We start from the raw sequence: 27,580 nt of genomic DNA, 5'->3' as shown, positions 1-27,580 counted from the left end.
TCCAGTTCAGGATTACTTTGTCATTGAAAAAGATAGCACGGCATCAGAGAAATTTCAATACTATAGGTGAGGGGTTTCACAAGTTCTGTACTTGAAATCCCAGGGATAGAACTGAAATTCAAAGTGAGTTCAAGCAGTGAAGATGCTAAAAATGAGAAAGAAGTAGCATTGTAAAAAGAGTAATGGTGGCAAAAATCATGAAGGTGTGTACGAAGCTGAAAAACAACAGTCTTAAAGTGTAATAGAAAAAATTGTTTCTTACAGGCAAATACTTAGTGAAAAGTTTCTATCTCTATTATATATTTAATACAGGTATGCAATAAACTTTTTGTGTATAAACATCTTCCTTTTTGTGAGGGATCATCTTGAATTTGAGACCATCTTTTCAAGGTTAGCATGGTGGCAGACATTTACTCTAGAGGGATCAGCAAAACATCTACCTCATATTCACTATTCATTAAAGCAATTTTGTATAATACAGATCAACACAAAAGGCAGAAATACTGTGGGCAACAGGAGAAGAAATTTAAGATATCCACAGCTTCCACCTTGCCAGTAGCAGGAGGGAATTTATCATACTAAACTCCAGACAGTCCCACAAAGATGATCAGATTGATACTTCAGTGGGATGAGGAGGAGCACAACTACTTCCACCAAGAGAGGAAGTCTTGTCCTCAGCTGCTGATTTCCACAAGCAATTAACCTCTGCCACTTGCACCAAATAGAGGTTTTGGTGCTGAAGGAGGTACAAACCCACACCACAAAATGAGCTGCAGAAGACAGAAACCAAGCTGCTCAGGAGGTCCTTTCCTGGCCCAATCCACTTTCTTTCCTGTTTTCTTCATTGACCTGCATGCACAAGCTGCTGAAGGAATTTCATTGTGAAACACACCACTTTTCTGCATGAGGAAGCACAGGTGGGCAGGGACACTCCCAGCAATGGGGACACAGAAACAAGACAGGCACACAGAACAGAAATGACTATAAGTGCAGCAGCTGGTATGATCAGAATGCAAGCCACACTGATATAGCACCTCTTTATTATAAACAATACAATTTTCCCAAGGTTTCAGTGAAATTGCTACCATGAAGCACCTAGAGATTTTGTAGCACTTTTTAAAACAGACTATCTCACAAATGTAATTGCAATAATTGCAAGAAATTAGTAATAACCAAAAAAAAGAGAGAAATCTTTCAGGGAGTGTCATCAATATGCTATTTAAATATCTAATTAAGAAATAATGACCTTAGATGTGAGTTACAGTAAGTTGCAGTGGAAAGAGACCTTAGGCAAAAAAGTAGATTGTTAAGACTTTCTGTTGTAAACAACTGGTTTTCCTTTTCCCCTCTGTTACAGCAATGTGGTTTCTGCAAGTTTTGGACTACTAGCTTTTCAGATTTTATTATTAAAATTAAAATGCCTAGATACACACAACTGTGTCATCCATTATTTTCATTATGTAAACTGTTCTGTGAATTGTGCCAAAACAGAACAGATTAGTATCTGTTACATGCACATTTGAAATATGTGCTTGGTAGCTAGTACTAATAAAATCTAAATATATGAACATGCAAATACTGATTAAAATATAAACAAAAAGACTGATGCAGAGGTTTCCTTTCAAAAACACCTACACTACCTCTCTAAACTTTCTACTTTCCCTGTTTCTGAGAATAACTGACATGATAAGCTCTAGCATGTCATCAGTGTTTGAGCTAAACAGTTAGGAAAAGTGCCAATTTAAATATTATAGGGTAAGGTAGGGTCAAAGTAATTATATATAGCTTCATATTTCCTGGGGAGTTCACTCTAAGCATTTACCTTGAACTCCACTAGAAGTAAATACAATATGATTATGTGATATGTAATTATATTCTAACTGTATTACTTAATCCCAATCAATACTATCAATGCTAAATCAATACAAATAAATACTATTTTGCCTGTCTGAGCACAATAACAAATGCAAATCAAAAAAATTTTTTATCTTGTATTCCAAAAATCAAAATCTTCTTTTGACCTTAGTGTCACTTACATGAGTACCATGATAAGTAAAACCTTAAAATATGGAAAATGTGTATATTATTAATAAATAAACTAAATCAGGTAAATTGAAGATGTGGAATTCATCCTTATAAGTACTCAGTCAAAGATTTCTGCAAAATATGAGCAGATTTGTAATTGAGACTCACCATTCAGAATGGGGACAGCAATATTTTAGAGGGCAAGTTGAAAACATTGTGTCACAGCTAGACAGACAAAAATATACAAGCAGTTGCCAAAAAAACAAGTCTGTCAAACAGCAGATGATCCAATTTTTCACATATCAGAAAGATTTTCATTTTCCATCTCTCTATATATTTTTATCTAGAGATAACTTTGTGCTAAGGACTAGATTTCAGTTCACAAGAGTATAAATACAGAAAGCTGAAGAAATAGCTGTTCTGCTGAACTGATGAGATTATTACTGAAATATCCACAAATTTAAGCACAGAAAGGCACTGGCTTCACATGCTTTCACACTTAAGCCACAACACCCTAATGTGAGAAATCAAAGATATTTTGGTATGGTTTCAAGATGGTGACTCCACAAAATTCATCCCTGTTACAAAGAAATCAGAGGTGATGTGAACATACAAAGCATTTTTAAAGGTGGACCCACCAGTGTAGGTGATGTTTGCTGAATGCCACAAAGAGGTAGAAATCTAGCTCAGTTCAACTAGCCAAAAATCTAGACAGGCAATACAGGTCACTGGAAGAGCTCAGTAATTTAACAGCCACAATTAAGGCCTCTTTTCATTTCACAAACAGCAATTTGTTAATGTAATTAGGAAAAAATCTAGTGGATGCTAGTAGATCTCTGTATTACTTTGCTAAATATTAATTTTAAATCACTCTTTAGACTAGCTAGACCATATTAAGGCATAATTAGATGCATATTTCACTAACAAAAACACTCCTGAAGTAGCATCCTGAAGTGCTCCCAAGGACTTCAGTATCTCTCAGTGGAGTATCTTGTGCTGGCCAAGGAATAAATACTGTTTTGACTGGATTCTACACATCTGTCAGTGCACTGGCATCAAATCAGAAGCAAAAACTGTCCCTCCATCAGAGCAGGCAAATAGAGCCCTGTGCTTCTCTTTTTTGATCTCTCTGTTGACATTCTCCTCATTTCTGTGATTATGTCACTGCCCATCTTGCATGCTGCTGGCTGGGGAAGCCTACTGATACTTCTTGTTCTTCAGACATCTCACCCAACTGCAGCAAAGAGATGGAATATGCAAAAGCAGCCTGAAATAGGTGTTGATTCAGTGAAGACTACATGCAGCAAAATGAATCTATGCATACCACCAAAAACTTTCCAGACTGTTACCAGCGTTATTTAACCTTTTTTTCACAGCCTAACACCTCACAGCTACCTAGTCTATAAGCACCATAAGTAAGGAAGGAGAAAACCAGCTAATGATATGAAAGTTAACAGAATCAAATATTTCAGATACCACATTTTAAAAAAATAGAGCATTTTATTTACGTTTATGACCTCTTTTTTTCCTTTTTTTGGCACAATTAAAAAAACAAACAAAAAAAAAAAAAAAACCAACAAAAACCAAAACCAAATTACTTACACTTTCATGGACATACAACTCCAGGTTATTTTATATATTCAAACCTAAACAAATGCTGAAATGAGATCTATTGAAAAATTATTACATGATCTCATATAAATTTAAATTCAGCTCTTGGAGAAAATTCAATTTTCATACTCCCCAACTTATAAAACTGAAAAAACTGCTTACAACAGAAAATTATGAGGAAATAGAATTTTAACCTTTCACAATACCTAACCAGGGAAATATTCCTGCTTAGGAAAATCAGGATTGAAAATAGCAACTCTTAAGTTTCTTTTTAATGCTGAATTATTGGTCACTTGATTCATAAAACAAACTGAGTTCTGTATGTAAAACTACTTTTTTTTTTTTTTTTATTCCACTAGATTTGGATCCTTTGGCAGCTTGGAAGCACTTTGAACAACCACCACTAGATAACATGACTTAAAACATCCCTACAAAACTAGCAGGATGCATCAAGCTTCAGAGCACTACTATGTATGCTCATTCTTAACATAAATCTTGCCAGCAAAGGCTGTCCCAGAAGCAAAAAGATTGCAGTTCATCAACACAGAGTACTAAGCTTGAAGTGTTAGGCTTTAATTAGAATTTAAGACACAAAAGCAGATCTGAAAATCTTTCTGAGATAAAATAACATGTTGGTCTTCTCTAAGATGTTCCAGCACTGCAGGATTAATCTAGTCTAATACATGCATGTACATTGCTATGTTCCTTCTGGTTTTGAATTCCCTGTTCTGTGTATTTTAATTCTTCTCTAGCCAGTCATATGAGCAGTGTAGTAACTTGCCTGCTCCATTAGGAGAGGTAGAAACTCAAAAAAGAATACAGAAAGCACTTCAGCAGACCTATGTGCAAAACCACCCATCAGTAAACTCCAGTGTGGCTCATAATCAGGTGATATTACACTCCTCTCATGTTTCCCAAGGGCATCCAGAAAAAGCAAAAAATAAAGTCATATTTGAATGTATGTGAGTGGTAATAAGGGAGTTCAAGTCATACCAACAACAAAGATGCATGAAAAATAGTCCAAGCTACAAAGCAGATACAGAATTAATTAACATGTGGAAAAACAAGTCTTGATCCCTTTAAAGAGAGCTGCCAGGTGCTTTATGGGTTATGAAACTGGCTCAAAGGACGATGAGACTACAGGGAGAAAAGATTTTTCCCTGGATCTAAATGAAGCTGTAATACAAAATGCATTTGAGAGCATTTCTCTTTCTTACTTCAAACTAACAGAATAATCACATTAGGATATTAGTGTAAAAATGTATGCCTTTTCTCCAAACAGCATTTAACATGCTTTTCTACTACTATTACCTTGACTGTTCCAGTAAGATGACAACCTGTACAATATATGCTTATGGCATAAATAAAAGTGGAAGAGATTTAACCAAATGCCCTTAATTCAAAGCAGAAAATTATTTTGGAGTACAGGAACAAATCACTGTTTCTAGGTTTAGATCTACTAATATCACTGGAGGATATACTAAGACAGCTACCTGGGCACTGTGACAATCTCTGGATCTTAACTGTCTTATTTTATTAAAATAATAAAAAAAAAAGATAATTGATTTGAAAATATTGTGAAGTGTTTTCTAAACAAAGGTCACTTATTTCTTATAAGGAAATTACAGATGCCAATCTACAGTTTGTATAGGATATTGGGATGGTAAGGACTTCTTATGTATCTGCATGTGGAAGAATGAAGAATCACTAGCATATCTTTGTATGTCAGAGAAGTCTGGTAAATCCCTTGTGCCTCCATTCCAGTAACTCACCATTAGTCTCTGCAAACATACTTGGAAACTCTGAAACATGCCACTCCTGGGATGGGAGCTTTTCTCTAGAGTCACAGTGTGTTGACAGAAACCACCAACTGTCATGGTAAATTAAACAAATAGGTTGGATTTCTCAATGAGAAAACAACAACCCTCGGGACAATCAAAATTAACAGTAGGAAAAAACTGTCCATTATTTAAAAAAAAAAAACCTAAATAAAAGAAGTTCCAAACACTGAACAAGACACAGGTCCTTGTAAAGGCAGAGCAACACCTTTTCAGGGACAAACATGCCACTGTGAAAAACCTCTGAGCTGACTCACGACAGAAAGAAGTAGCACCTGATCTTCACAGATACCCCATACCTAGTAGGGTTTTGTTTTGGCTTATTACTATTATTATTATGGACTGCACAGTGCAGTGGAGACACAATATGTATGTCCTTTGATAAGACAGATATGATCTGTGCAAAGAGCTGAGGACACTCACGTACAGCACCAGTCTGGGCAAAACAAACACAGAGGGCATGTGAATATGTTGGCATATACAAGTACCAGTACAGAAAAAGTTCACAGCTACAATACAAGGACAGAAGTCTGGGGTCAGGAAAATTTCTTCCTCCATTTCTGAGAGAAGGAATCAATAAAAAAAGCCTTAAGTCAAAATTATCAAATTTAACACCATCTTGAGTTAAGAAACAAACACAAATGTATGGGTATGAGAGATGTCTTAACAGTCAGCACTTCTGGAGACTCAAAAACTAAGTGGTCCTTCTGAATCCTGAGAAGAATAGATCCAGCTGGCAGATGTCCACATACATAAAGGAATTCACTCTACTGGAGAGGGAAAGGGGTTAACATGAGCCATCAAAGACTCCAGGGCTTTGGGGAGGAGGGAATATACATGCTCCAATAAGCCTTTTCTTCCTCCACAGAATTACAGAAGAGGCCAAGGTTTCATTAAAACCCCAGCTGGAAATGGTAATTCAGCACCACCTGTCACAGCCCCGTGGGCACCCCCAGGCCCTCGCTGACCTGCCCAGCCCCAGCTGCTGCCTCCACAGCCCACGCTGCACCAGGAGCCCCAGCGAAGCTCAGGCTCCTGTTCCAGACCTGGATGAGCTTAACCTGCCTGCTCCAGCCCTGTGTTATTTGTACTGTTCTCCCCAGGCTTGTCTCCCCCTCATATCCTTTTGATCTAGGAGCCCCTGGACCCAAGCTGTGGGTGGCTATTTCATCACCCAGCACATGGAGTGACTCTTGGGGCTGTCCTGTGCAGTGCTGAGAGTTGGGCTCTGTGGTCCTTGTGGGTCCCTTCCAACGCAGCATATTCCATGTTTATGGAATTTGCCATGTCTGGGACTGCTCATGGGTCAAGCCCCCAGCTTGGCCACACTGCTCAGGCTCCATGGCACTGGGTGTCCTGCTGATGTGTGACACCCTCACCTCCCTTCTCTGCCTCCCTCACCAGGAGTCCCTGCTCATGCTGCTCCCAAACCCTATCATTTAACAGTATCAGACAAAAATATTTCAAAAGAGGAAACCACTATTTTTAACAAAGTATTTTTTACTATTTTAGGACCACCTAGTCTGATCCAAACTCACTTCTTAATAAAGAGCACTGTAACAAAAAATGGTCTTCAAAGTTTTCTCTGGTCTCTACACAGAGAAAACTCAGGTCCAATGTGGTGTTGGTACTAAAAACTGACATAACCAAACTCCTAAGGCAAAGCTGATAAAATTAGCATAGCCAAATCACAGTGATTAATACATTCTGTGTCTTGTTCTTCCTTCATTACATTTTTATATTTTCCAAAAACTGCTGAACACTGCTGCCTTTTAAAGCTATCCTTTGTTTTTCAAACCCAGACCAATATGCAAAAAAGTCACCTACAATGCACAGCTGGAGAGGCTGGAAAAGGGAAGAGAAAAACAGGAAAACCCAAGAACCTGTATTTCAGGAGAGGAAAGCAGGCAATATAACATTGAGATAGTAGTTAATTTAGGTGTCTTATGCAACTGATTTGTTTGTTTAAGGCTTTAGGAATGCTTTGGTATTATCAGGTCATATTTTACTTTCTTCTCCATTAAACAGATATGTTTTTGTGGTTTACAGTATGTTTTATATTGTCTCATGGTAGAAAATAGGTATGTAATTGCCTTGAGAACAGCAAGAACTACTATTACTACACTGTAATTTTTGTTTGTAAACTATCAGGTACTAAAGGAAAGGGTTTCTGAGAGTAACTTCTTAGTTGATTGATCTGCAGTTTGATCAACTGATCTGCAATTTGATCAATTTGGGAAGAAAATATTTTTTCAAAACCCAGTAAAAAAATACACCTGTTCAAAATATATTAAAAAAAAGTTTAAAATGGTTGCTACTCTCATCAGTCACCTAATGCTAACTGTATGTACCCTACAGTATCCTTTAATTAACCCCTGTAATTAAACTAGTAATAATCTAGTAATCTAGTAATAATCTAATTTGAAATAATAGTATTTCTAATTTTCCCATCTTAAATTCATTACTACACATCAAAAGACATGAACAACACCATAGCTCAATTAGCTTACAGCCTTGACAACATTTACAACTAGAAAGGTATTATAACATTATACTCTGATAAATATTAATGAAAAAGGAGAATTTTTACAGTCAGACACAACCAAATGTGAAAAAATAGTTTTAATCATGAAAAGGATTTTGATGGGCACAAACAAGATGTTCACTGGAAAGAAAATAAGGGAAAGAATTTAGAACACTTGAAGTAACTACACCGAAGAGCTTATATCCTGACTTCAAAACCAATCCATGAACAAAAATGCAGTTTAGAAAGGTATTATAATTCAGCAATATGACAAAATTTCACCCTTATATTTACCAGAGGTCAGAGGAAGAAAAAGGAGCCCCACTAAGTCTTGAACTGGTATTCTAACCTAAACAGCACACTAGGCTTCACAGCAATTATGAAGGCCACATTACTAAAAGACAATAAAGTAAGAAAGAAGAAAGTATTAAAAACTCCTCTATGAAATGTTTATGAACATGTAAATCTAAACTCAGAACTGAAATACAGCACTTTTTTTTTTTTTCCATTCTAGGCAGTAAGTTCACACCTACCTGGGATGCCCAGAGCAATGCATTTTAAATTTAACCACCAGGGAAATTACTACAGAAGTTGGAGAAGATGGGAAAATCAGAAGAGGACTCGTGTGATTTTTGTTGTTGCTGCTTTCTTTATTTTTTTTTTTTAATAAATTGACAAAATGGAAAGATACCAACTGCCTTGATGAAAGGAAAGCAGTGAGGGAAGGAAGATTGAAATACAATTCCTCAAAGTAGGAGTACAGAACAGAAAAATGCTTGTAGTCTTATGGGGAAATGGGCATCCAGAGTTGACTGACAGGAGAGAGTAGCTTGTTCAAATGAATGTAAGAATAAAATATATACATGATGACTCTTTACAAGCAGGTTAGAGGAGCAAGACAGAAGTAACTATTTCTAATAAAGCCATTAATAAATCTGGGCTGACAATCACATCAGACAGATGTTAGCAGTGTTTACAGATTATAATGAGTTAGTAACAATATTCTGAAACTACCATATTAGAAATCAAAAAAAAAGGGGAAAATCCCTTATAAATGCTCTTTTCTTCTCGTAACCAAATAAGCAAGGATTTCTTTTCCAAAAGGAATGTAATTTAATATCCTAAACTATATAAAAGTGGTCATCCTGCCTCCTTCTGTGTAGCTTAGGAGTAGTACACTAGACCTGCAAAAAGAGATAAAAGGAATTTCTCCACAGTACTGAATGTTTTGTAAGTTTGGAAGATTCTTACCCTGTATTGATCGAAATGATTTCTATCAGTGGATTCTTCCTAATCTTTGGCAAATCCAGTCGTGCTCCCCCCAAACGTTTTCCATTATCCTTTTTCTGACCCAGCAGTCTCACAGAATGACCTTCAAATTAAACAAAAAAAAAAAAAAAAAAAAAAAAAAAAAAAAAAAGCAGTCATTACAAAGAATAAGTCTCATCATAGTTGTTTTGATTTGCTCTTCTTCAGAAGTAGTGTTTATATTTCAAAGACTGAAAATGAGAATGAGATGTAATAATATATTTTCACCAGCTGGAGCATTTAAAAAGAGACACTGACAGGTAAAATAAATTATCTTAAAATGAGCAAATTATTTAATCCAATTATCTTTTCACACTTGCATTTTCTGTTTTATATGATTATAATTATCTAAGCAGTCTTATTTCCAGATTCTCTCGCAAATAACAACATAGCAATAATATTTAAATGAGTTGTGTGGCAGGATCAAAATATTCTTCCAAAAAAATTTCATTCAAACCTAAATTAGTAGCAATAAAAAACTAAATACTTTTTTAGCTTATTAAATGGAGAACCAACACATTTCAAGGTTACCTGACTCTAAGTGTCAAAGTGCTTCGAAGCATATCCTCACATATCCATGGCTAAGCTGACTACCAAGATTTCCACATACTCCTCCCACACCAGGACAACTGCAGGTCAGTAAACTGCCTCACAACTACCTTCCTGAAGCCATTACTATTCAGAGAGTAAAATACAAATAATTTCACCAACTGCCTACAACATCAGTCATACCATGACAAGTCCTATATTTAAGGAGCACAAATGACAGGGTTCGTGATATTTTGAAGCAAGAACTAACAATGAAGAGTCAAAACAATTGTGTGTATTACTTCATAAGGTAGTCTAAAGTGTTCCCAAGTTATAAGTGTAAGACTTATATCATTTACTCTACAAAGCCTAGAATAGGCAGGTGAGAGACAGCAAGTGAAAGCTAATGGTACACACCTGAACAGAGTTGGAAAACTACATCTCAAGCTGGCAGGAAGATAAAGCATGTCTGTGTTGAACTTGGAGAACTCTCTGATAGTAAACCATACAGCTTCAACCTGCCAAATATTTCAGGAAAGAAAAAACTAACCCTAAAATAGGAAGGGGTTGAGAGGAATGCATGAAACCATAAAGTGCAGTTGAGCTACATCCAGCACAGCAAAGTCTATGAACAATTCAAATCAATTAAAAGCTGTGTTGCACCAAAGCTCCTAACTTGTGTTACCAACAGCTATTTACAAAATTAATTCCTTCATCAGTCAAAGCCCTTCTTCACTGCTTGTTTTGAGCAGTCATAAATTAATTTTTGAGTAATGTGGCATTCATGCTCTTAATTAATTTCCTTGATATGGCAACAACAGCCAGGAAAAAACCCAACTACTTCTAGAATAACATCTTCCTCAAGTTTTTTAAAGACACATAAAAATTCTAAATCAAAAATGTGACTCAATGAACAAATGAGCAGGACTGATCTGATAGCATAAAGGTTAATACCAGTAGGAGACACAGTGGTTAATACTGATGGAAGACATCATAATGTTGACAAGAAACAAAAGGCATTACTTCTGCAGCTGCATTTGACAAAAATTTCATTACATCCTGTAGTGAATTTAGTAATATGGTGCTTGTGCTACTAGTATTTGCTAAATTACTCACTTCTACCTTTTCCTGAGAATAACAGCAATATCCTTGACTCACAATACCATCTTAGGTTATTTTCTAACCTAATAGTTCACTGAGGAGCTGCAAGCATGGCACCATTTTATTTACTTGTATAACAAAGTGAGTGCCTTAAACCACAAACAGAGAATATTCCTTTTTGTATTTCTTAATACTGTGGTTTATTTGGAATAAACCAGTTTATCTATTTTTTAAATATTCAGCTATATTGCCATATTATAGATGTATTTGGACACAGTGGAACTATTCACAGTAGTCTTAAAACAATCAGGCTTAACAACAACAAGTTACCCAAAATTTAAAATTCACACACTTAGAATCGGGGTCAAATCACCATTCTTAAGTTTAAAAACCAAAATGAAAACAACAAACCACAAAACCAACCTGCCCCCCTCCCCAGGTAATATGTCAGAGTGCAGAATTAGGGAGGCCCCATCTCCTCAGAGCACAGACCCTCCCAAGGAGAAGCCATGTGAGTTACTGCTCTCTAACAGGAATTTAGCTCATGCTCTCCCTTTCTCATATTCAGACCATTACTCAAACAGAAAACCACCCCCAAAAACACCCCATAAGATTAGGCTGTTCTACAGATAGAATATAATTTATAGGGAGAACAAGACTGAGCTGCTTCTATCATCAGAATTCCTTAATCCAGGAAAGAAAGCCCAGCTCTGTGACCATCTCCCATGTGATCCACTGAATGCTAAAACCCACCCCAACCCTGAGCCTGAGCTCAGGAAATCTATGGCCTGGCAATCAAATACAGCAGCTTATTCTCACATAAAATACTTCCCATGTTCCTCCTCAATGACACTGAAGTTTGAATTAATATGAGGCTTGTAAGATCTGTGGGGTACTCAAGAATAACAACATCCCTGTACGTTTCAGTCCAGACAACAGAGGCTAAAAAATGCCCCTAGTGGGAGATGGCTTTTAGCAGAGAGTTTAATACTTCCAGAAAGCAAGCAGCACATGCATATTCAACTACTGTGACTTGTGTGGAAGGCACACTTAATTATTTTTCTTAGGAGGTAAACCCTCTCAATTACAATACTCTTGACCTTAAATCCTTTTTCCCCTACTCCATCCAAAGACTATTTTGTTTCATTTTAAGTAATCACTAAAGCATCTGTTTACAGAATGGCTACTATTAATAAAACATAGCCTGATAAACACTGAATCATACTTTTTCACATGCTGTAAATCTTTCTTTCCTAATACTTATTTCAAGAAAACTTAAAAATAAATATTTTGCCATCTTCAACTAGGAAAAGGCTAAATAATTTTTTTTTAGATTGGCTAATCAGAACTATTAAGCCCAACATCAAGTTTAACAGAAAAAGTAGTAATTTTAAATCTCATTCATGATCTCCTTTCAAAGCTTAGAATAGGACAAAACACTGCAATTAAGCTTTACTTCTAAAGCATTTTATCTGATTGAATTACCTTCTCTCTGACTTTACAGGTTGAATAACTTACCTAAGCAAAGCAGGTGTCCCAAACTTAAAAGGATTCTGTCTTTTCATGTTTGTTTTGTTTCTTTCCTTTTTTTTTTTTTTTTTTTTTTTAGGTTTTGTACAACATTTTTGAAAACTGAGTTAATCTCAAGTCTATTACCATAATGATGAGTGTTCCATCTCAGATATCAAACAAACACCACTCCTTTTTTGAGGGCTCACTCTACAATGCAAGCTTTGAAACACAGCTTAAAGACAAACAGATCTTGTCAGGTTAGATAGGAAAGTCTAAATGATCTAGGCCTATTAACTGCTTCTGCTATAAAAATAACTTTTCTACTTCCACATAGTCTAACAGCAGATAAAATTATATTAAGAAACAACAAAACATGAAAAAGTTAATTAGTAGTTTAGGTCATGCTTCAGAGCAGTTTTTCACTAATTACAGATAATTAATACAGATTACAACATAACAGAAGTACTAACCAAGTCCACCAAGAACACTTGCAGAGCAGAATCACTCACAGTAAGTGCACATGAAATCAAGCTAGGAACAATTTAAAATTAATCAGAGCTCTCTAGTTTTTAGAACTGTTTAGGATTAAACTCATCTTTACATAGAAGTCAGTAGATGCAATTCACATTCCTTGGCACTACCTGCAAGAAGGATGAGGTTGGGATGAATTAATCAGGATATTAAATCCTACTGTTAGACTAAAAGAGGGAATTTAAATGTGTCTTGTTTGATAATTCAGTATTTATTTTAACTTATTAAAAAGGACATAAAGAAGTAGCATAGTTCTAATGGCATGTACATATACATTTAATCATAAATGTATGCACTTCAGGATTGATGAAGAAAGCCCAGTCTTGAAATACAAATATATGAAGGGAACAGGTAATGAAATTTCTTTGTCATAAGGTTATAGCATTAAATGTCCTGTGAACCTCAGGCTACCATCAGACCCCTGTGACCTAGAACCACAGAAGCATGCTAACAATATTGGAGCAAACAGATTCAAATGGGACTGGGGCTTTCCTAGTTTTTAACAAGGCTAAGTCAGGGGGAAGCAGCCTGGCTTAGTAAATTTTAGTAAACTTTACCTGGCTATGAGCATCATATCAAATACTAGTAGATCTATATTATAAAAAAATAGTCAGCTTTACTCTGCCCATAGGCTGGCACCCCTCAAGAACTGCTGGGAAATTATATCTGCTTAGAAGGATGGAAGAGGGTCCCTCTCCATCTCTGCACCTCCTCCTGGAGCTATTCAGTGTGACTCTGAAACAAAGCTCCCAGCCAGACACAGATTTCTTGGCTATTAGTTTCTAAGCACAGTGCAGATATCTCAAGCAGCTCAAAACCATGATTTTACAGAAAATCCTCAAAGATGCAGGAAACCCCAGCCTTGGCAACAACAATTTCTATTGTCTTCTGCTTCTTCTGTTACCCACTTTTTCCCTTTCCCAGTTACATCACTGTGCTTAGAGGTTATTCACCATTTCCTGAAAGACGCTTTTTTCCTCACAGCACAGCTGCCAATGCACTGCTCTGCACTTCTCAGATGTCTCTCACCAACCTGTCTGATCTTCTCCAGAATCTTTAGGGAACAGGATTAAGCACTATTTCATGTACTCTTGCACACATTTCCTTCCACCACTGTTTGGTTCTTAATGAATAGAGAGCTTCCTTTCCTCAAGGTTAGTGCTGGAAAAAATAGCACATAGGAGCAGTGTAGCTAAGGAAAGGAAAGTAAAAGCACATGAAGGGAAAACAAAGTAATACGTCTCTTCAAAGAAAAATTAAAGGCAGAAGTGTAAAGAAGAACCAAAAGCAGTAATGAAGACTGAAAGGAGCATCAAGCAAGGGCAGACATAAGCTCCTCTCCCATCTTTTCTCCCTGCCCTGCAGCACAAACATGCTGTCCCACAGCAGACATGACTGATTTCAAAGGAATTCCCAAGCTCCCCAGAGCAATCACATGCTGTCAAACACACAGAGATGTGCAAAAACAAGGACACTAATTGGTTTAGGACTCTGCTGTGTGGATGCTCCCACCCCAACCAACCCCAGCTGGCCAGCAGCACACTGGCATCCCTGAATGTCATCAGTGGCATTTCCTGTCTAAAGTAAATTCAGGGAGCCAAACCCAACTGCAAGGTATATACCCTGCTCCTGACCAAGCAACTAGTATAAATTATGCCTCTGCTAGATCAGTGAAGATGGGAATGTTCTGTAACAGTCAAACTCCTTCATCTGGTGTAGGCAGGAACAAGGAATAATCCAGACTCATGCTGTCAAGAGCTACTGATCTTTCCTTGTGTGTCAATGCACCATGCCTTGGGCCAGGCATCCAGTCCCATTAGGATGCTGATAGCAGGTGGTGTGTTAGATCCAGTCTCTGCGTTCAAAACTCTGTCATAAAAAGACTGCTTTCCACCCTATACCAAATCAAAAAGCTTCACAGAAATGTGCAGGTATTACTAAGCATACAGCACGTTTGCAACTAGCTTGAAATACAGAGAACTACTAAGTGTTGCACTTGGAATTAGCATCCAACAATAATACTCCTCTGGAAGATTCTGGAATGTAAGTGTCACACCAGTGAAGACAGAAGCTTTTAAAAATTCATTTAATGTAATTTCAAAAACAATATATTCAGTAGAAAAGGTCTGCAGGTGTCCCATATTGCTAAAATTCACACACACCACTTTCTCTCCATTAAACATGCAACACTTCTCTATTCTTGGCATGTCTCCAGTGTATGACTCACTCATAACAATATCTGTAAGCACTAAAACCGTACTGTACAAGAAATCATGCAGAAAAAGAGATAACTATTAATAAGGAATTACTGTCCATGTAAAAATTTCACCAAGTTAAATTAAGAATATAAATATTCAAAAACATTTCTGACATGCCCATAGTATTTTCCTCTTTCACAGCAAAAGCACTTGAAATGCCCTATTTATTTAAGGCACTATTGCTTTTTTTTTTTTTTTTCAGGATTCAAAGCTTCACCCTACTTATTCTGAGATCATGCAATGTTATTGTCTTTCTGAAAAAAGTGCCTGAACATTAAATCTCCTGTGAGCTCAAAATGCCAGCCACAATTCCAGAGCTCAGAAGGACAATGCTAAGAATCGACTACAGGAAGAGTTCCCCTGACCCTCTGTCCTCACCTCTCTGTGAAGAAATGCATTTGATTAGGATCAAAGGTTCTGCTCAAAACCTCAGGAGATCCTGGAGAGAAACTTCCAAGGGAAAAGACATTTTGAATCAGATAAAATAGGCTGCATTGTGAGGAGGGGATGTGCTGAAAGAAGGATTGTCAGAGCCAGCTGCAGCAGCACAAGCAACTTGCCTAATGTTCTGGGGTGTGCAGGCTGAACAGAACAAATTTAGCCTCAGAGTGAAACTGAGTTGAACTTCTTGCTGTTTGCAAAATTGTGAGGTACTCTTTACATTTACCAGCCATGAGGATTCTCCAACAGAGCTAAATCCAGGTGAGTCTATCCAATGGGAATAGGACAGAAAAATAGGGATGCTGTAAGATAGCCATTCACTCCAAGTGTGGAAAAGAGCACATATGGGTCTGGAAGAAAAGGCACATTTTTCATGCACACCACAGGCTCATTTAACAATGAGCAATCACAATTGTGCTACTGAGATTTTCTATCTGTTTCCCCCCACTTGCTTGTTTTCTTCTTCTGTGGCACTATTTATCTCCCATTCAGTTTCTGTGAGCTACTTACAAAATAGTCATAACAATGACAGTCATAATAGGGATAGTGAGTTCTATCAGATTTATAAATTAAATCAAAGAAATAACTATACTGAGAAAAATAATTACAAAACCTACCTAAAGTCCTGAATCATCTCACACACCTAACAGTCCCTGTGAAAGTATTTGAACAGACACAGCAAAAACAGCAATAAACTTTCTTGTAAGAGCAAAAACAAGTTGATGGTAGCAAAAATCTTTTGCCCCAGCAGGGACACTTTTAATGCTGAGTTGCACTATTATTGATATTTTACAAAAACAATTAAAATCTGCCTTTGCAGAAACAGTTCACCCACAATTACTGTATATTCCATATAATTTTTATTTAATTTTTTTTAATTTGTATTTTTTTATTTAAAATACAGTCTACAAAGCTTAACTCTCTGAGCTGATAATGGCACAGATCATGATATTACTATTTGGAACTCACCACTACCCTTCAGTACATCACACTTTAAGTAAGCAGTCAGGAAGGGAAAATCAAAATGCAACCTGGTGCTCTCACTGAAGCATCTGGCTGCATGAAAAAACCTTCATTTCAAAACTATATAGTGGGACACCTTCCAGCCAGGTCGTTTATAAGCCAATGCTTGTTGTCAAAGTAGTTCTTAAATAACAGAAGGGGGGAGGGGAAGCTACTTGTTTGAGTAATGACACTCTACCCATAATGCCTTGATGACAACAAAAAAAATATGATTTTGTTAAAATAAGAGTATCTCTAAAGTTTCCAATCCAGGGCACACAAAACAGAGGCAGGTGACAGGTACCACATTATGCCATTAACCTCAGTGATTGATACACACAAATGAGTGATGGGTGAATCTTTTAATCACAGTCATGGCCCCAAGTTACTGACTTGCTGTAGCTCTGTGTATTGCCCACTGAAAACATGATTTCAATCCTACCCAACTTTCTTAAGTCTGTCAAACACAGCCCCCGGCACAAGTTCATAGAATCACAGAATTCTTAGTTAAAGGGTTAAAAATTAAAGATCATCTAGTCTCAACCCCTGTGCCATGGGCACACTCCCACTCAACCGGGCTGCTCAAAGCCTTATCCAGCCTGCCTCCAAAACAGTTTTTCCAGTTAGTGCTTTTACTTTCCCACAATCTCAGTTTAAAAGACAATTCTACCTCCCTAATTGCATTAGGGACGTGGTACTGCTCCGGGGTGTGTGCAGGGGGCTGCAGGGGCTGCCAAGTGCCAGATGCAGCTGGCTCCAAAAGCCCTGCCACAGGGCACAGGGGAGCTCCACAGCTGTCACAGGGGCAAGAAAGGGAAAAACACTGCCTGGCAGCGAGGAAAGAAGGGGAGGGAAAGCCCTGTGAGCAGCAAGGTGGGAAGAGGAGGAAGAGAAATAGAAAGAGAAGAAGGAGGAGGCGTTGCAGGCACTTCCCACTGGATCCCCCTGCAGCCAGTGGAGAAGAGCAGAGTGAAGCAGATCCTGCTCCTGCAGCAGAGCAGGAGCCTGGAGCAGGGATCCTGGCAGAGAGCCTGCCCTGGAGCAGTTCTAGGATCCCTAGAGCCCACAGGAATGCCCCAGGCTGGAGCAGAATCAGCACAGAGGGGCTGTTCTGGGCTGACCACAGCCTCCAGTCCCCATCTCTCAGCACCACTCAGGGGCAGGAGATGGAGCAGTCTGGGATGAGAGACAGAAGCTGAGCATGGGATGAAGAGGGCTGGGGGAAGGTAGTTTCTCACCACTCTATTCTATTTTTAATTGGCAATAAATTAGATTAATTTTCCCCAAGTCCAGTCTGTTTTCCCCATGATGGTAACTGGTAAGTGATCCTCCTGTCCTTATCATGACCCAAGAGTTATCCTATCTTATTTTCTCCACTGCCCTCGTGAGAAGTGGGAGCAAGAAAGCAGCTGGGTGGGGGTCTGGCAGTCAGACAAGGTCAACCCACCACACAATGAAATAAATAAAACAACCCATCCAAAACTGCCCCCCTCACTCCTCCTTTCTATGTCATTTCAAAGGAGATACAAACAGAAACAGGGACTTGATGAGGCCACTACCCTCCCTCTGACCCTCCTTAAGCTGCACTTTGGCACAAACAGTCAGTTTCCTGACTGGGAGCCAAATGATACTTTTCCTCAAATAGGAATTCCTGACTCCTCCAATTTTTATTCTTCATTTGGCCTGTCATCAGCTTCTTAAGTCAAGGCTACTCTTCCCACAGTCACAGAAATTGAAATGAGACTATTTTATCTACTGTTACCAGCAGATTACAGTGAAATCAAGCAGCATATACAAACACTATTTAATGTTCTGGCATTCATATACATACATATATATATATATATATATACACACACTCTCTCAGGTGGACAATCCAGTATAAATTCTACACTTTAGCCTGTATACAATATAAGTAGCATTTATCTTATTTTCATACAGACAGTATCATGAATCCATAACTGCTAACCACATGAGAACAATTAAACAGTTTAGCAAATAATGGTCAATGTTTAAACTGGGAATGGATGGGCAACTTCACAGATAGGTCAACGTGACTGAAACTGAGAAAGGTTAAGTTAAGTATAAAGGGCTCAACCCTGAAGTAATTTCCTTTGGTTGTTTTTTATAATCAGGTCTAATGACCCATTGTAAAACTATGTTTTGTGAAAGCATTAGACACACACAATGTGGACTAAACTCAATTCAACCTATGCCACTCATCTCCCTAAGGCCTAAGCTAAAAGCAGACTGTACACAAATACTCTGGTCCCACGCCTCCCACCCCCACAAACCCTTAATAACATGGGATTTGAGAGCATGCCTGGAAAGGAAGGGGGAAAGACCTAAATCTCTGAAGACCTAAATTCAAAGCCAGAAAAGATGAATTTCTCCATTAAGCATTTAACATTTCTCCTTTAAAATACAGAACAAATGTATTCTCTTGCCCACTGTAGACTGTTTATAGCTAAGACTGCATACACACACAGGCTTTTTTTAAAGACAGATTTTAGAGTGATTCATAAAAAAATGACTTGAGCAGCCACCATAAGGACATTCTGCAGTACCCACCAAAGACAAATCTTCAGCTTATTGGAGCATGCTATAGAAACTGATCATCCCAAATAACTTATATTCTATACAAAAATTCTACTGAGTGATGGAACACACATCAATTACAGGCTGCTTTCACCTAGCTCACAGACACCACAACTCCTTAGCAATACTAACATTCTATGTCATCATAGCACCTTACTGGAAACCTAAGTACATGAGTTGGGAATGGTTCTCTAATGCTGTAAAACTGCTGTAATCCAAACTTTGGGTAATATGAAGATGAAGCAAGGTTTACTAAATTGTTAAATCAGCACCCTGCATGACAAAACCATTCTGTTTATCAGGAAGACTGAGAGACACACTGGCTACACAATTCTTGGAGAATCTCAGTTCTGAGACTGTGAAAGAATTATCTAGTTCCTCACAGGCAGTATAGAGTTACCAGGCAGTATAAATTACCATACCATATGAAAAGTAGGTGAAGATGCCTCTAGTTAAAATATATCTTGGGACACAGTATAAATATTAATTAGACATGACCTGCATACAAATACTTCACTGCTGTTGAAGATCGCTTCTGGAAGTGACAATTTACCTGCTAATTAGGAAATTTCAAAGATTCAATTCAATGCTTGTGATAAAAGTTAGGATGGCATAAAAATGAGAAATCACTGAGCCTCTTAAAAGCCTCTCTCTCTCTTTTAGCTGTCAGTGCAACAACAAACGTGCAAATCCTTCTTTTCCATTTTCTGATAAAGCAGGATAAAAAGATAAAGTCACATAAAAAGTGTTTATCAGAATTATCTCGATGAAGAGCTGGGAACTAACAATTACACTGTCTTCACACATATATGATAAAGACCACCATGAAGATATATTTCTTGAAACTACCATCTCTTGACCCAGCAGAATGGAATTGTTCTGAAAAGGTCTTCTTGACAAGGTCCTAAGTCTGAGAAATAAAGCTAGAAGAAACTCTTTCATATTTCATACAAAGAGGTCTAAATAATTCCAAGAAATCAATTTTCTTTGGGAGTATAGCAAGCTTTTAACCAAATCCAACCAGAAAGACATTTTAATGAAAAATGGAAAAGATTACTATTAGGAAAAAAAAAATATAAGGCAAAAATCCTTTCTACAAACTTTCCCTTTTTTTAAGCTGTGTACTACAAAATTCAAGCATCCAAGAAAAAACTAAGGCATCACTTAAGAAATGGAAAGCCAGGAAAAGCTACACTTTCAGACTTAAATCTACCATCATTGGAATTTGGACAAAAAATTCAGAAAACTCAGGCTGACCAATCTACAGACCTGTCCTACAGAGTGTAGACACCATGAAGTTCCACTTATTCAGTCAAATATTTTTTTAAACATTCAATATATAATATTTTTTAAGCTTTCAATATATACAAAACCACACCACAGGAATACACCTACCATGCATCCATTAGCTTTTCTTTTAAAAAAAGGTGAAAAAAATTGGGTTGTTCAGCTATGACAGATATCCAACTTAATAGCCACTGGTGTAAGCTGGCTCTGAATTCAGAATTCATATTTAATCCCCTGTCCCACAACATCACCATCTCATGAAAGCATTAGCAGCTCTTCAGAAGCTGTTACCAGTGATGCAGACTCATGAAAACAAAGGGTTACATTTCATCTGACATTACACTAATTTAATCTTCTACCATATATCCATTTCATTTATTAAAATATTCTAATCAACAGTCCTGTTATGTACATTATTTTACTTCACTTTGATAATGGAAGTCCACAGTTAGACTCTTCATAAAACACAATGAAAAACAGCTTCACATTCTTCTCCATTAGTAGATAATTCCAAAATTCATAAAATAATGCACCATCTTCAAGTAAATTAATGAAATATAAGTAAAAGCTCCAAATTTTATGGCTGCTTTTACCAAAGTAAGCCATTATCATATGCTGTGATCTCTGCCAACTTGATTCTCCTTGAGTTGTAATTTTTTTGTCACAGATGGGTTACAGTTGGAAAGGACCTCTGGAGACCACTGTGTCCAACCCTCTCACTCAAGGAGAGCCAGTTCCCCAGGACCATGCCCACAGTATTTGAGTACAGCCAGGGATGCAGTCTCTACCACCTGCCTCAGTAACCTGAGCCAGTGCCTGGTCATCCTCACAGTCAAAATGTGTTTAGAGGGAACCTCCTGTGCATTTTTGTGCCTGTTGCCACCACTGAACAGAGTCTGTTTCACTTCTCTTTGCACCCTCTCTTCAGGCATTTATGTACTTTGATGTGATTCCCCCTCCCTGAGCCTTCTCAGGCTCTCCCATGAGGAGAAGTGATCCAGCCTCAGTCTCTTAACCATCTCTGTTTGACTCTCTCCAGCTTGTCAATGCCTCTCTCAAAATGGAGAGCTGGTTTTTGTTCATTTTTTTCCAATAAAACCTCAGAAATCCTGCGTTCCATTGCCTTTTGGGAAATCCCTTATGGAATTGGCACTATGTACAGAATTCAGCAGCTCACTTTCTCCTTCTAATTCAAATCACTTTTAGTAAGCTAGAAAAGAACAAAAATCTTTCCAAAAATTCACACTTTTTAAAGTTTAAATGTTCATTAACATTCCTATGAACATTATTTTCCAGCATTATATCAATGTTTAAAATGCAATCTAAAAATCCATTCAGTGAAAATCATTATTTTAACAGCTGCTACTAGATTATTTGTACTCTTTCTAGTCATATAACATTCAGTCACCATAACCTGAGTAATATCTGGAGTCAGTATAAATATTACAAAGCCCATTTTTGTAGAGGAAGGGCATGCTGACCCAGGTTATCATCTTAGTCCCTTAAGAACAAATAAAATTCAGGAAAAAGCAGATAGGGATCTGAAGTACCGTTGTAAAAATCATGAAGCATCCCCATTTCCAACAGACTGTCATGAACACCTTGATGTTTCTGGGAAAACAGTTTGGCTTATTAAATAAAGAATATATACTGAATGTATTTCTACTTTGTCTGTATGGTAAAATAGGTTGTATCCTCCAAAATTAGATTCCATAAGTTAAGGACAATCTGGAAAAAATTGTGTTTGGGAGTACATAAATGTACAGGTTTCACTTGTGAAAGCACTCAAAGCAACATGAAATATTAAGGCCTGCAAACCACAAAATCTAGAAGCTTTACACCACACTATACAGTTTTAAGATAGAAGCTTTTTTTCCTTTTAAAAATTTGCACTGCTTTAAATTTTCATGCTGTGGTTAAAAAAAATCATATTCCAGCATTAAAGTTACTGACAGTGTCTTGTGGATTAGATACTTGTTTATGTTGAAAGTACAGACAATTAAACTAAACCTTGTAATTTAAAGCTTCATGGAACAGTAATTTTTATGGCCTGATAAGTAATGGAGACAAACTTAGGTAACCCAGAAAGACCCAGACAAATATATTTATTCAACAGCAAATGTTTACTGGTCAGGCTGCAGAAACAATACTGGGTTTTTTCCCTCTGTCACTACAAAGTACTAAGAGTACACACACAAACAAAGCCAGAGAGAACAAGGAACACATTTACAAAAGAACATTAAACCAGAAGATAATTTATCTGCCCTGCTGAGAAGAGCTCAGGGAGGTAAGCCAAAACACCGGAAAAGAAGAAAATACCAGAGAACAAAGCAAAAGAAAGTAGAAGTGTAGCACTCAATTAAGATAGTGCAGGAGCTTTATACAATACTCTACACCAGCTTACACTGATGAAATGATTTCTTGAAGTCTCCTCTTGATCATTCACCTATGAAACCAACAGCCCACAGAGCTCCTGACAGAAAACATCTCTGAAATTATCACTTATACAAAGCATACAGGACAAAGTATAGCACTGCCCAAACATTCAGGTGGAGCACAAAGCCAAGTGGTAGACTGAAAAAGAACACACTAGCAGCACTTCTGCTAATGCTGGCATGTTTCAGACTAGCTGCAATTAGTTCAGGTGTGATGCTTACCTTTAATAGTTTCCTCCACAACTTCTACTACACGATCTATCTGCTGAACCTAAAAAAAGTCAGAAGGTAAATACCTAAGTAGTCAACCACTGGACATACTTTCATATTAACTAGTCTTTCATGAGTGTCTTCTTCTGGATTAAGAGGGAGTAAAGGATTTTGGGCTGTGATAATATTTAATTACCATTATATAATGTCTGTAACAAAGACAACAAATTTATCTTTTAGTGTTACATTTGCCAAAAGTCACCAATAAAGATAAATTGCTCAATTATTTCTTAATAGATGTATTAGTCCTCATTTAAAATCAATGGTCAACACACTGTAGAGATTTTGGCATATAAAATAGAATGAATCAACATTAACACTGCAAAATTAAACACTCAGGAATTCTTGAAGCTGAGATTCTTTCCAGAGCTTTCATCCAAACCACCTATTCAGAGCAATTCTACTATAGATATTTACACACAATGCAGGAAAGCCAACTTGTCACACTTAAGTTAGTTTGCCATTTTTCCACAATATTTCTTTTTAAACACTGCTTCTCTAAGCTGTACATTGCTAAAATCACACTAAAATCTAGTTCATGTCGTCTTTTCCTTGGAGTTTCTCTTCCTGCTTGCTTCCAAAATAAGCAAAAAAGCTCAGGTTCCAGAGGCTTCAAGAGAAGAACCTGGAACTTGGATCCCTTGTAGCAAAGCCATTAAGTCTCTCTGCCCTAAACCACTGAGTTTGTAATTTCCTGTAAATACAAGATGGGACAATCTTGTCTTCTTCACATTCATTTTTCCAATCTGTCTAACAGAAGTTTAAAAAAAGCTCACCTATAGTTGGAATCTGATTTTAATTTCCCAGCTGAAGTCAGTGGGAGTCAGTTCCTTCCCTTGTCTGGGTGTTGGATCAAATCCATGTAAAAGTATTTTTCTTTTTCTTTTCTTTCTTTTTAACCTTTTGAAATACAGCCTTTTAAAACAGGGATGTCCACCATGTCAGAATTTTGAATACAGTCCATTACTTATGACTTCTAGAAATTAAGTTACAGTGTTCCTAATATCTTCATTTTAATAATTTTATTGAAAAATAAATATATTTAAATAATTTTCTGAATCACAAGCATTCACACTACAGACATACTGACATATCTAGCAATTAGCTTGCAAAGACACATAAGAAGACATATGGAAAACATGTATGTTTACATACTTGTGTACATATCTATTTTGGGTACAGTTTTTATGACTCAAGATATTTAACACATGCACTTTCTAGTAAATGTTTAAGAGATAAATAGAAAAAAATTCACTTGAAAATAGAAGAGTACACATCTAAAACTACACTACAGACAGGGAGCAAAGTCTGTGTTATATTACCTAAAACATTATTGCTATATGTCTCAGCACTAGACTGTTTAAATTCATAACCATTTTAATAATTTAAAATATGAGAAATATGGGTGGTCATAACCTGAGCCACCAATTACTTTCTGCATTGTGCATCTGAGGAATTTTTGCATTGCTCCAAATCCCCTGTTGAATAAAAATAGAAAAAAACCCCACCAATCATTATATTGCATCTTCATTTTATTGGATAAATTAAATTATTCTCAATATGTCTGTCAAGAAGATGGCTCATGTAAGTAATTAAAATTATAGGTCTGAGAGATAATGAGATCTGCACCTAGAAATGGATGTTTGTTCTGCCTTACATGTTATTTCACACATTAAATATTTTTCATTTGAAATTATTGGAAATTATTTGGCTAAAGCCCCAAGTGCTCAAGAAGAAAACGTAGAATGCTTACAGTCTGTAGTTATGAAGACAAAAGCATCTTAGAAAATGTGACATTAATTTATAGTGAGAGGAGGGAAAGGTTTAGAACATTCTTATTTGGAAAAAAAGGGGTGGGGGAATGAAAAATTGAAAAAAGTGACAAAGTCATAGTAATGAAATTTTCTTGCATATATAAAGGTCTGCTGGATTCTTTTCCTTACATCTCACTAACCTTATGGATAATTCTGCTCTGGAGTGGTATCAAAGATATGTGTAAGCCTTCAGAGCAGAGCTCCACTAATGCCTCCATCAGGCATCAGGAAGTCCATGAAGCACAGAGACATCCTGGTGTGTATGAAGGAAAATGACACCATTCCTCAACATTTGAGTGTCTCAATAAAACAACCCCTGAGGACTGACAGCAGGACAGCACTGCTGGGTGTGGTTAGTGCACCCCACTTGGCTCCACAGATCTTGTAGGACCTCATTTCCAGCATGGCTAAGTATATTTTGGACTTAATGTGCACTTCAAATGGTTCTCCATCAGGATGTGAACAGAACAAGAGCTACAGACAGAATAGAGTTGACAACTGAGTAGAACTACATAAAAAGAAAAAAACAAAACAAACAAACAAAAAACACCCCAAAACACTCAAGCACCACAAATCAGGGCTGATGCAGAAATCTGGGCTGAGACTGACATGGGCCAAGAGCACAGCAAGGCTCATGAAGCCATGAAAGAGTGGCCAAAGCAGGAAACTGTCTGGTGAAAAAGCAAGGACAAAGAGAGTTTTATCAAAGCATGAAGGCTGAGTTGAAGCAAGGGCCAGGAACAATCTTTGACCCTTCCTGGTGGGATCACAGCTAGGCATGTACAGCTCAGCAATCATTTGTACCCATAATAGTCCAGCACTGCCAAGCCCCCCTTAAACCCTATCCCTAAGCACCACATCTACATGGCTTTAAATACCTCCAGGGATGGCGACTCAACCATTTCCCTGAGCAGTCTGGTCCAATGCATGACCACCCTTTACATAAAGAAATTTTTTCCTAAGATCCAATATGAACACCCTAGGAGTGAGCATACATGGCTACTTGAAAACAATCTTTTTTCTCTCATCTAGAAAAAACCCAACACACTCATTGATATAGTCAAGAAACAAAATGGTCACTACATAGATAAAATCATCTATCTTAGATAATTAGAACATGCTATTTATAATCCTGAAGATTTTAACTCCAGTTCACCAATTCTGTTTCATCTCACCTTGTTTAGGGATCTCTGCCAAATGCTAGAAGTTAAAAGACTACTCAGCCTATCCCCTCTCTAAAGCCAGTAAAAGAAAAATACATGGCTTCAAAAAGCACTTCAGGTCTTCTAAAAATCTAAATTATTTTAGAGATAATTATCTTCATTGACCATAAAGAGAGCTGAGCAAAACAGACTCTCAAATTACAGCACTTAGGCAAGGTAAATCTAGGGCTTAATACATAACTTCAAAAGGCATGTGACTAGCCACCCTGGCTTCAGAGGGATAACATCTATGTTTTAAGACCTTTGCTGACAATACTGACCATAGTAATGGGCATTATTCTGGGTTAGGAATGTATTGTGAGAGGAGGATCTACATGAACTTTAAAGGGAAGGAGAATACCCCAGAGAAGCAAATAAACAACTGATTTTCATTGCTAAACACTGACACAGCTGAAGGATAATTAATTGATTTTTTAGGATAGTACATAACTGCTGTAGAAATGAGCATCTTCTATTGGCACATCCAATTTTCAGTTTAAAATCTTTTCTGACTTTCCAGGTTCAAGTGCCCTGTCTGAATATCAGCATGGGAATTCAAAAGCCAAAATCAACCAACTAAGATTTGTATGAAATCATTCTTAGGCATAAATTACAGAAGATCAGTGTCCACCTGTTCCCAGCATGCTGTTTACAGCATGCTTTCCAAGAACTTCTGCTAATTCAAATAATTCAGAGTAAAATTCCATCAAATTTAACTTTCATTAAGTACATATTGGATATTTGCATTTATGCAAGGCTCTGTTTAAGGGCAGCAGACAGGCTTGCAATCTTGAATGCAGTCTGGCCTTATTATACACTGTAAGGTAGGCAAGTATCACTATCTCTGTTTTGCAAACATCATCAAAACTTTAATGAACTGAACCACAGAAATACCATACAACTTATCTTCTTCATTTATGAGGCCAAGACAGCAGGGATGTACTTGGCATCTTGGTAATGTTCCAGTGATTTCCTTTCACAATGGCACTGCTAAGGCTCCACTAACTGGAACATTTTACAAATGAAGGAATAAGGTACATTGAACTTAAAAGTGTATACCAATTACAGATGTAGAGCTTGAGAAATAAAGTGCCTGTTTTTTCTAATGCACTTAGCATTTTTTTATGCTGCACCATCTATTTTATAGCAGTGCTGCTAGTGTTACGTGCTGCTGCTGGGAGTGTTCAGCACTCCCACTAATCACATTCCAGAGTTTCAAAGTGGATATGAAAAGAAGCTTGCCTTATACAGTAAAACAGCCAGGGGAAAGGGTGAGTTGGGGGTCAGGAGAATGT

The 27,580-nt window shown here is 37.3% G+C and overlaps 1 protein-coding gene across 3 annotated transcripts in view; it reads right to left on the bottom strand.

Annotated features, from left to right (window-relative positions):
* Window positions 1-27,580, bottom strand: part of CDKAL1 (CDK5 regulatory subunit associated protein 1 like 1) — a 376,336-nt gene that overhangs the window by 226,808 nt on the left and 121,948 nt on the right. For all 3 annotated transcript variants that reach the window (XM_056482895.1, XM_056482897.1, XM_056482896.1), the window contains 2 exons: window positions 23,222-23,270; window positions 9,250-9,370 (listed from right to left, as the gene is read on the bottom strand). In XM_056482895.1, the coding sequence (XP_056338870.1) occupies window positions 9,250-9,370; window positions 23,222-23,270 (170 nt within the window). The remainder of the gene's footprint in view (window positions 1-9,249; window positions 9,371-23,221; window positions 23,271-27,580) is intronic.

The sequence above is a fragment of the Oenanthe melanoleuca genome, chromosome 2 (genome assembly GCF_029582105.1).
Source record: "Oenanthe melanoleuca isolate GR-GAL-2019-014 chromosome 2, OMel1.0, whole genome shotgun sequence".
Classification (NCBI taxonomy): domain Eukaryota; kingdom Metazoa; phylum Chordata; class Aves; order Passeriformes; family Muscicapidae; genus Oenanthe; species Oenanthe melanoleuca.
The sequence above is the reverse complement of the archived record's forward strand: the minus strand, read 5'-3'. Positions and strand labels throughout refer to the sequence as shown.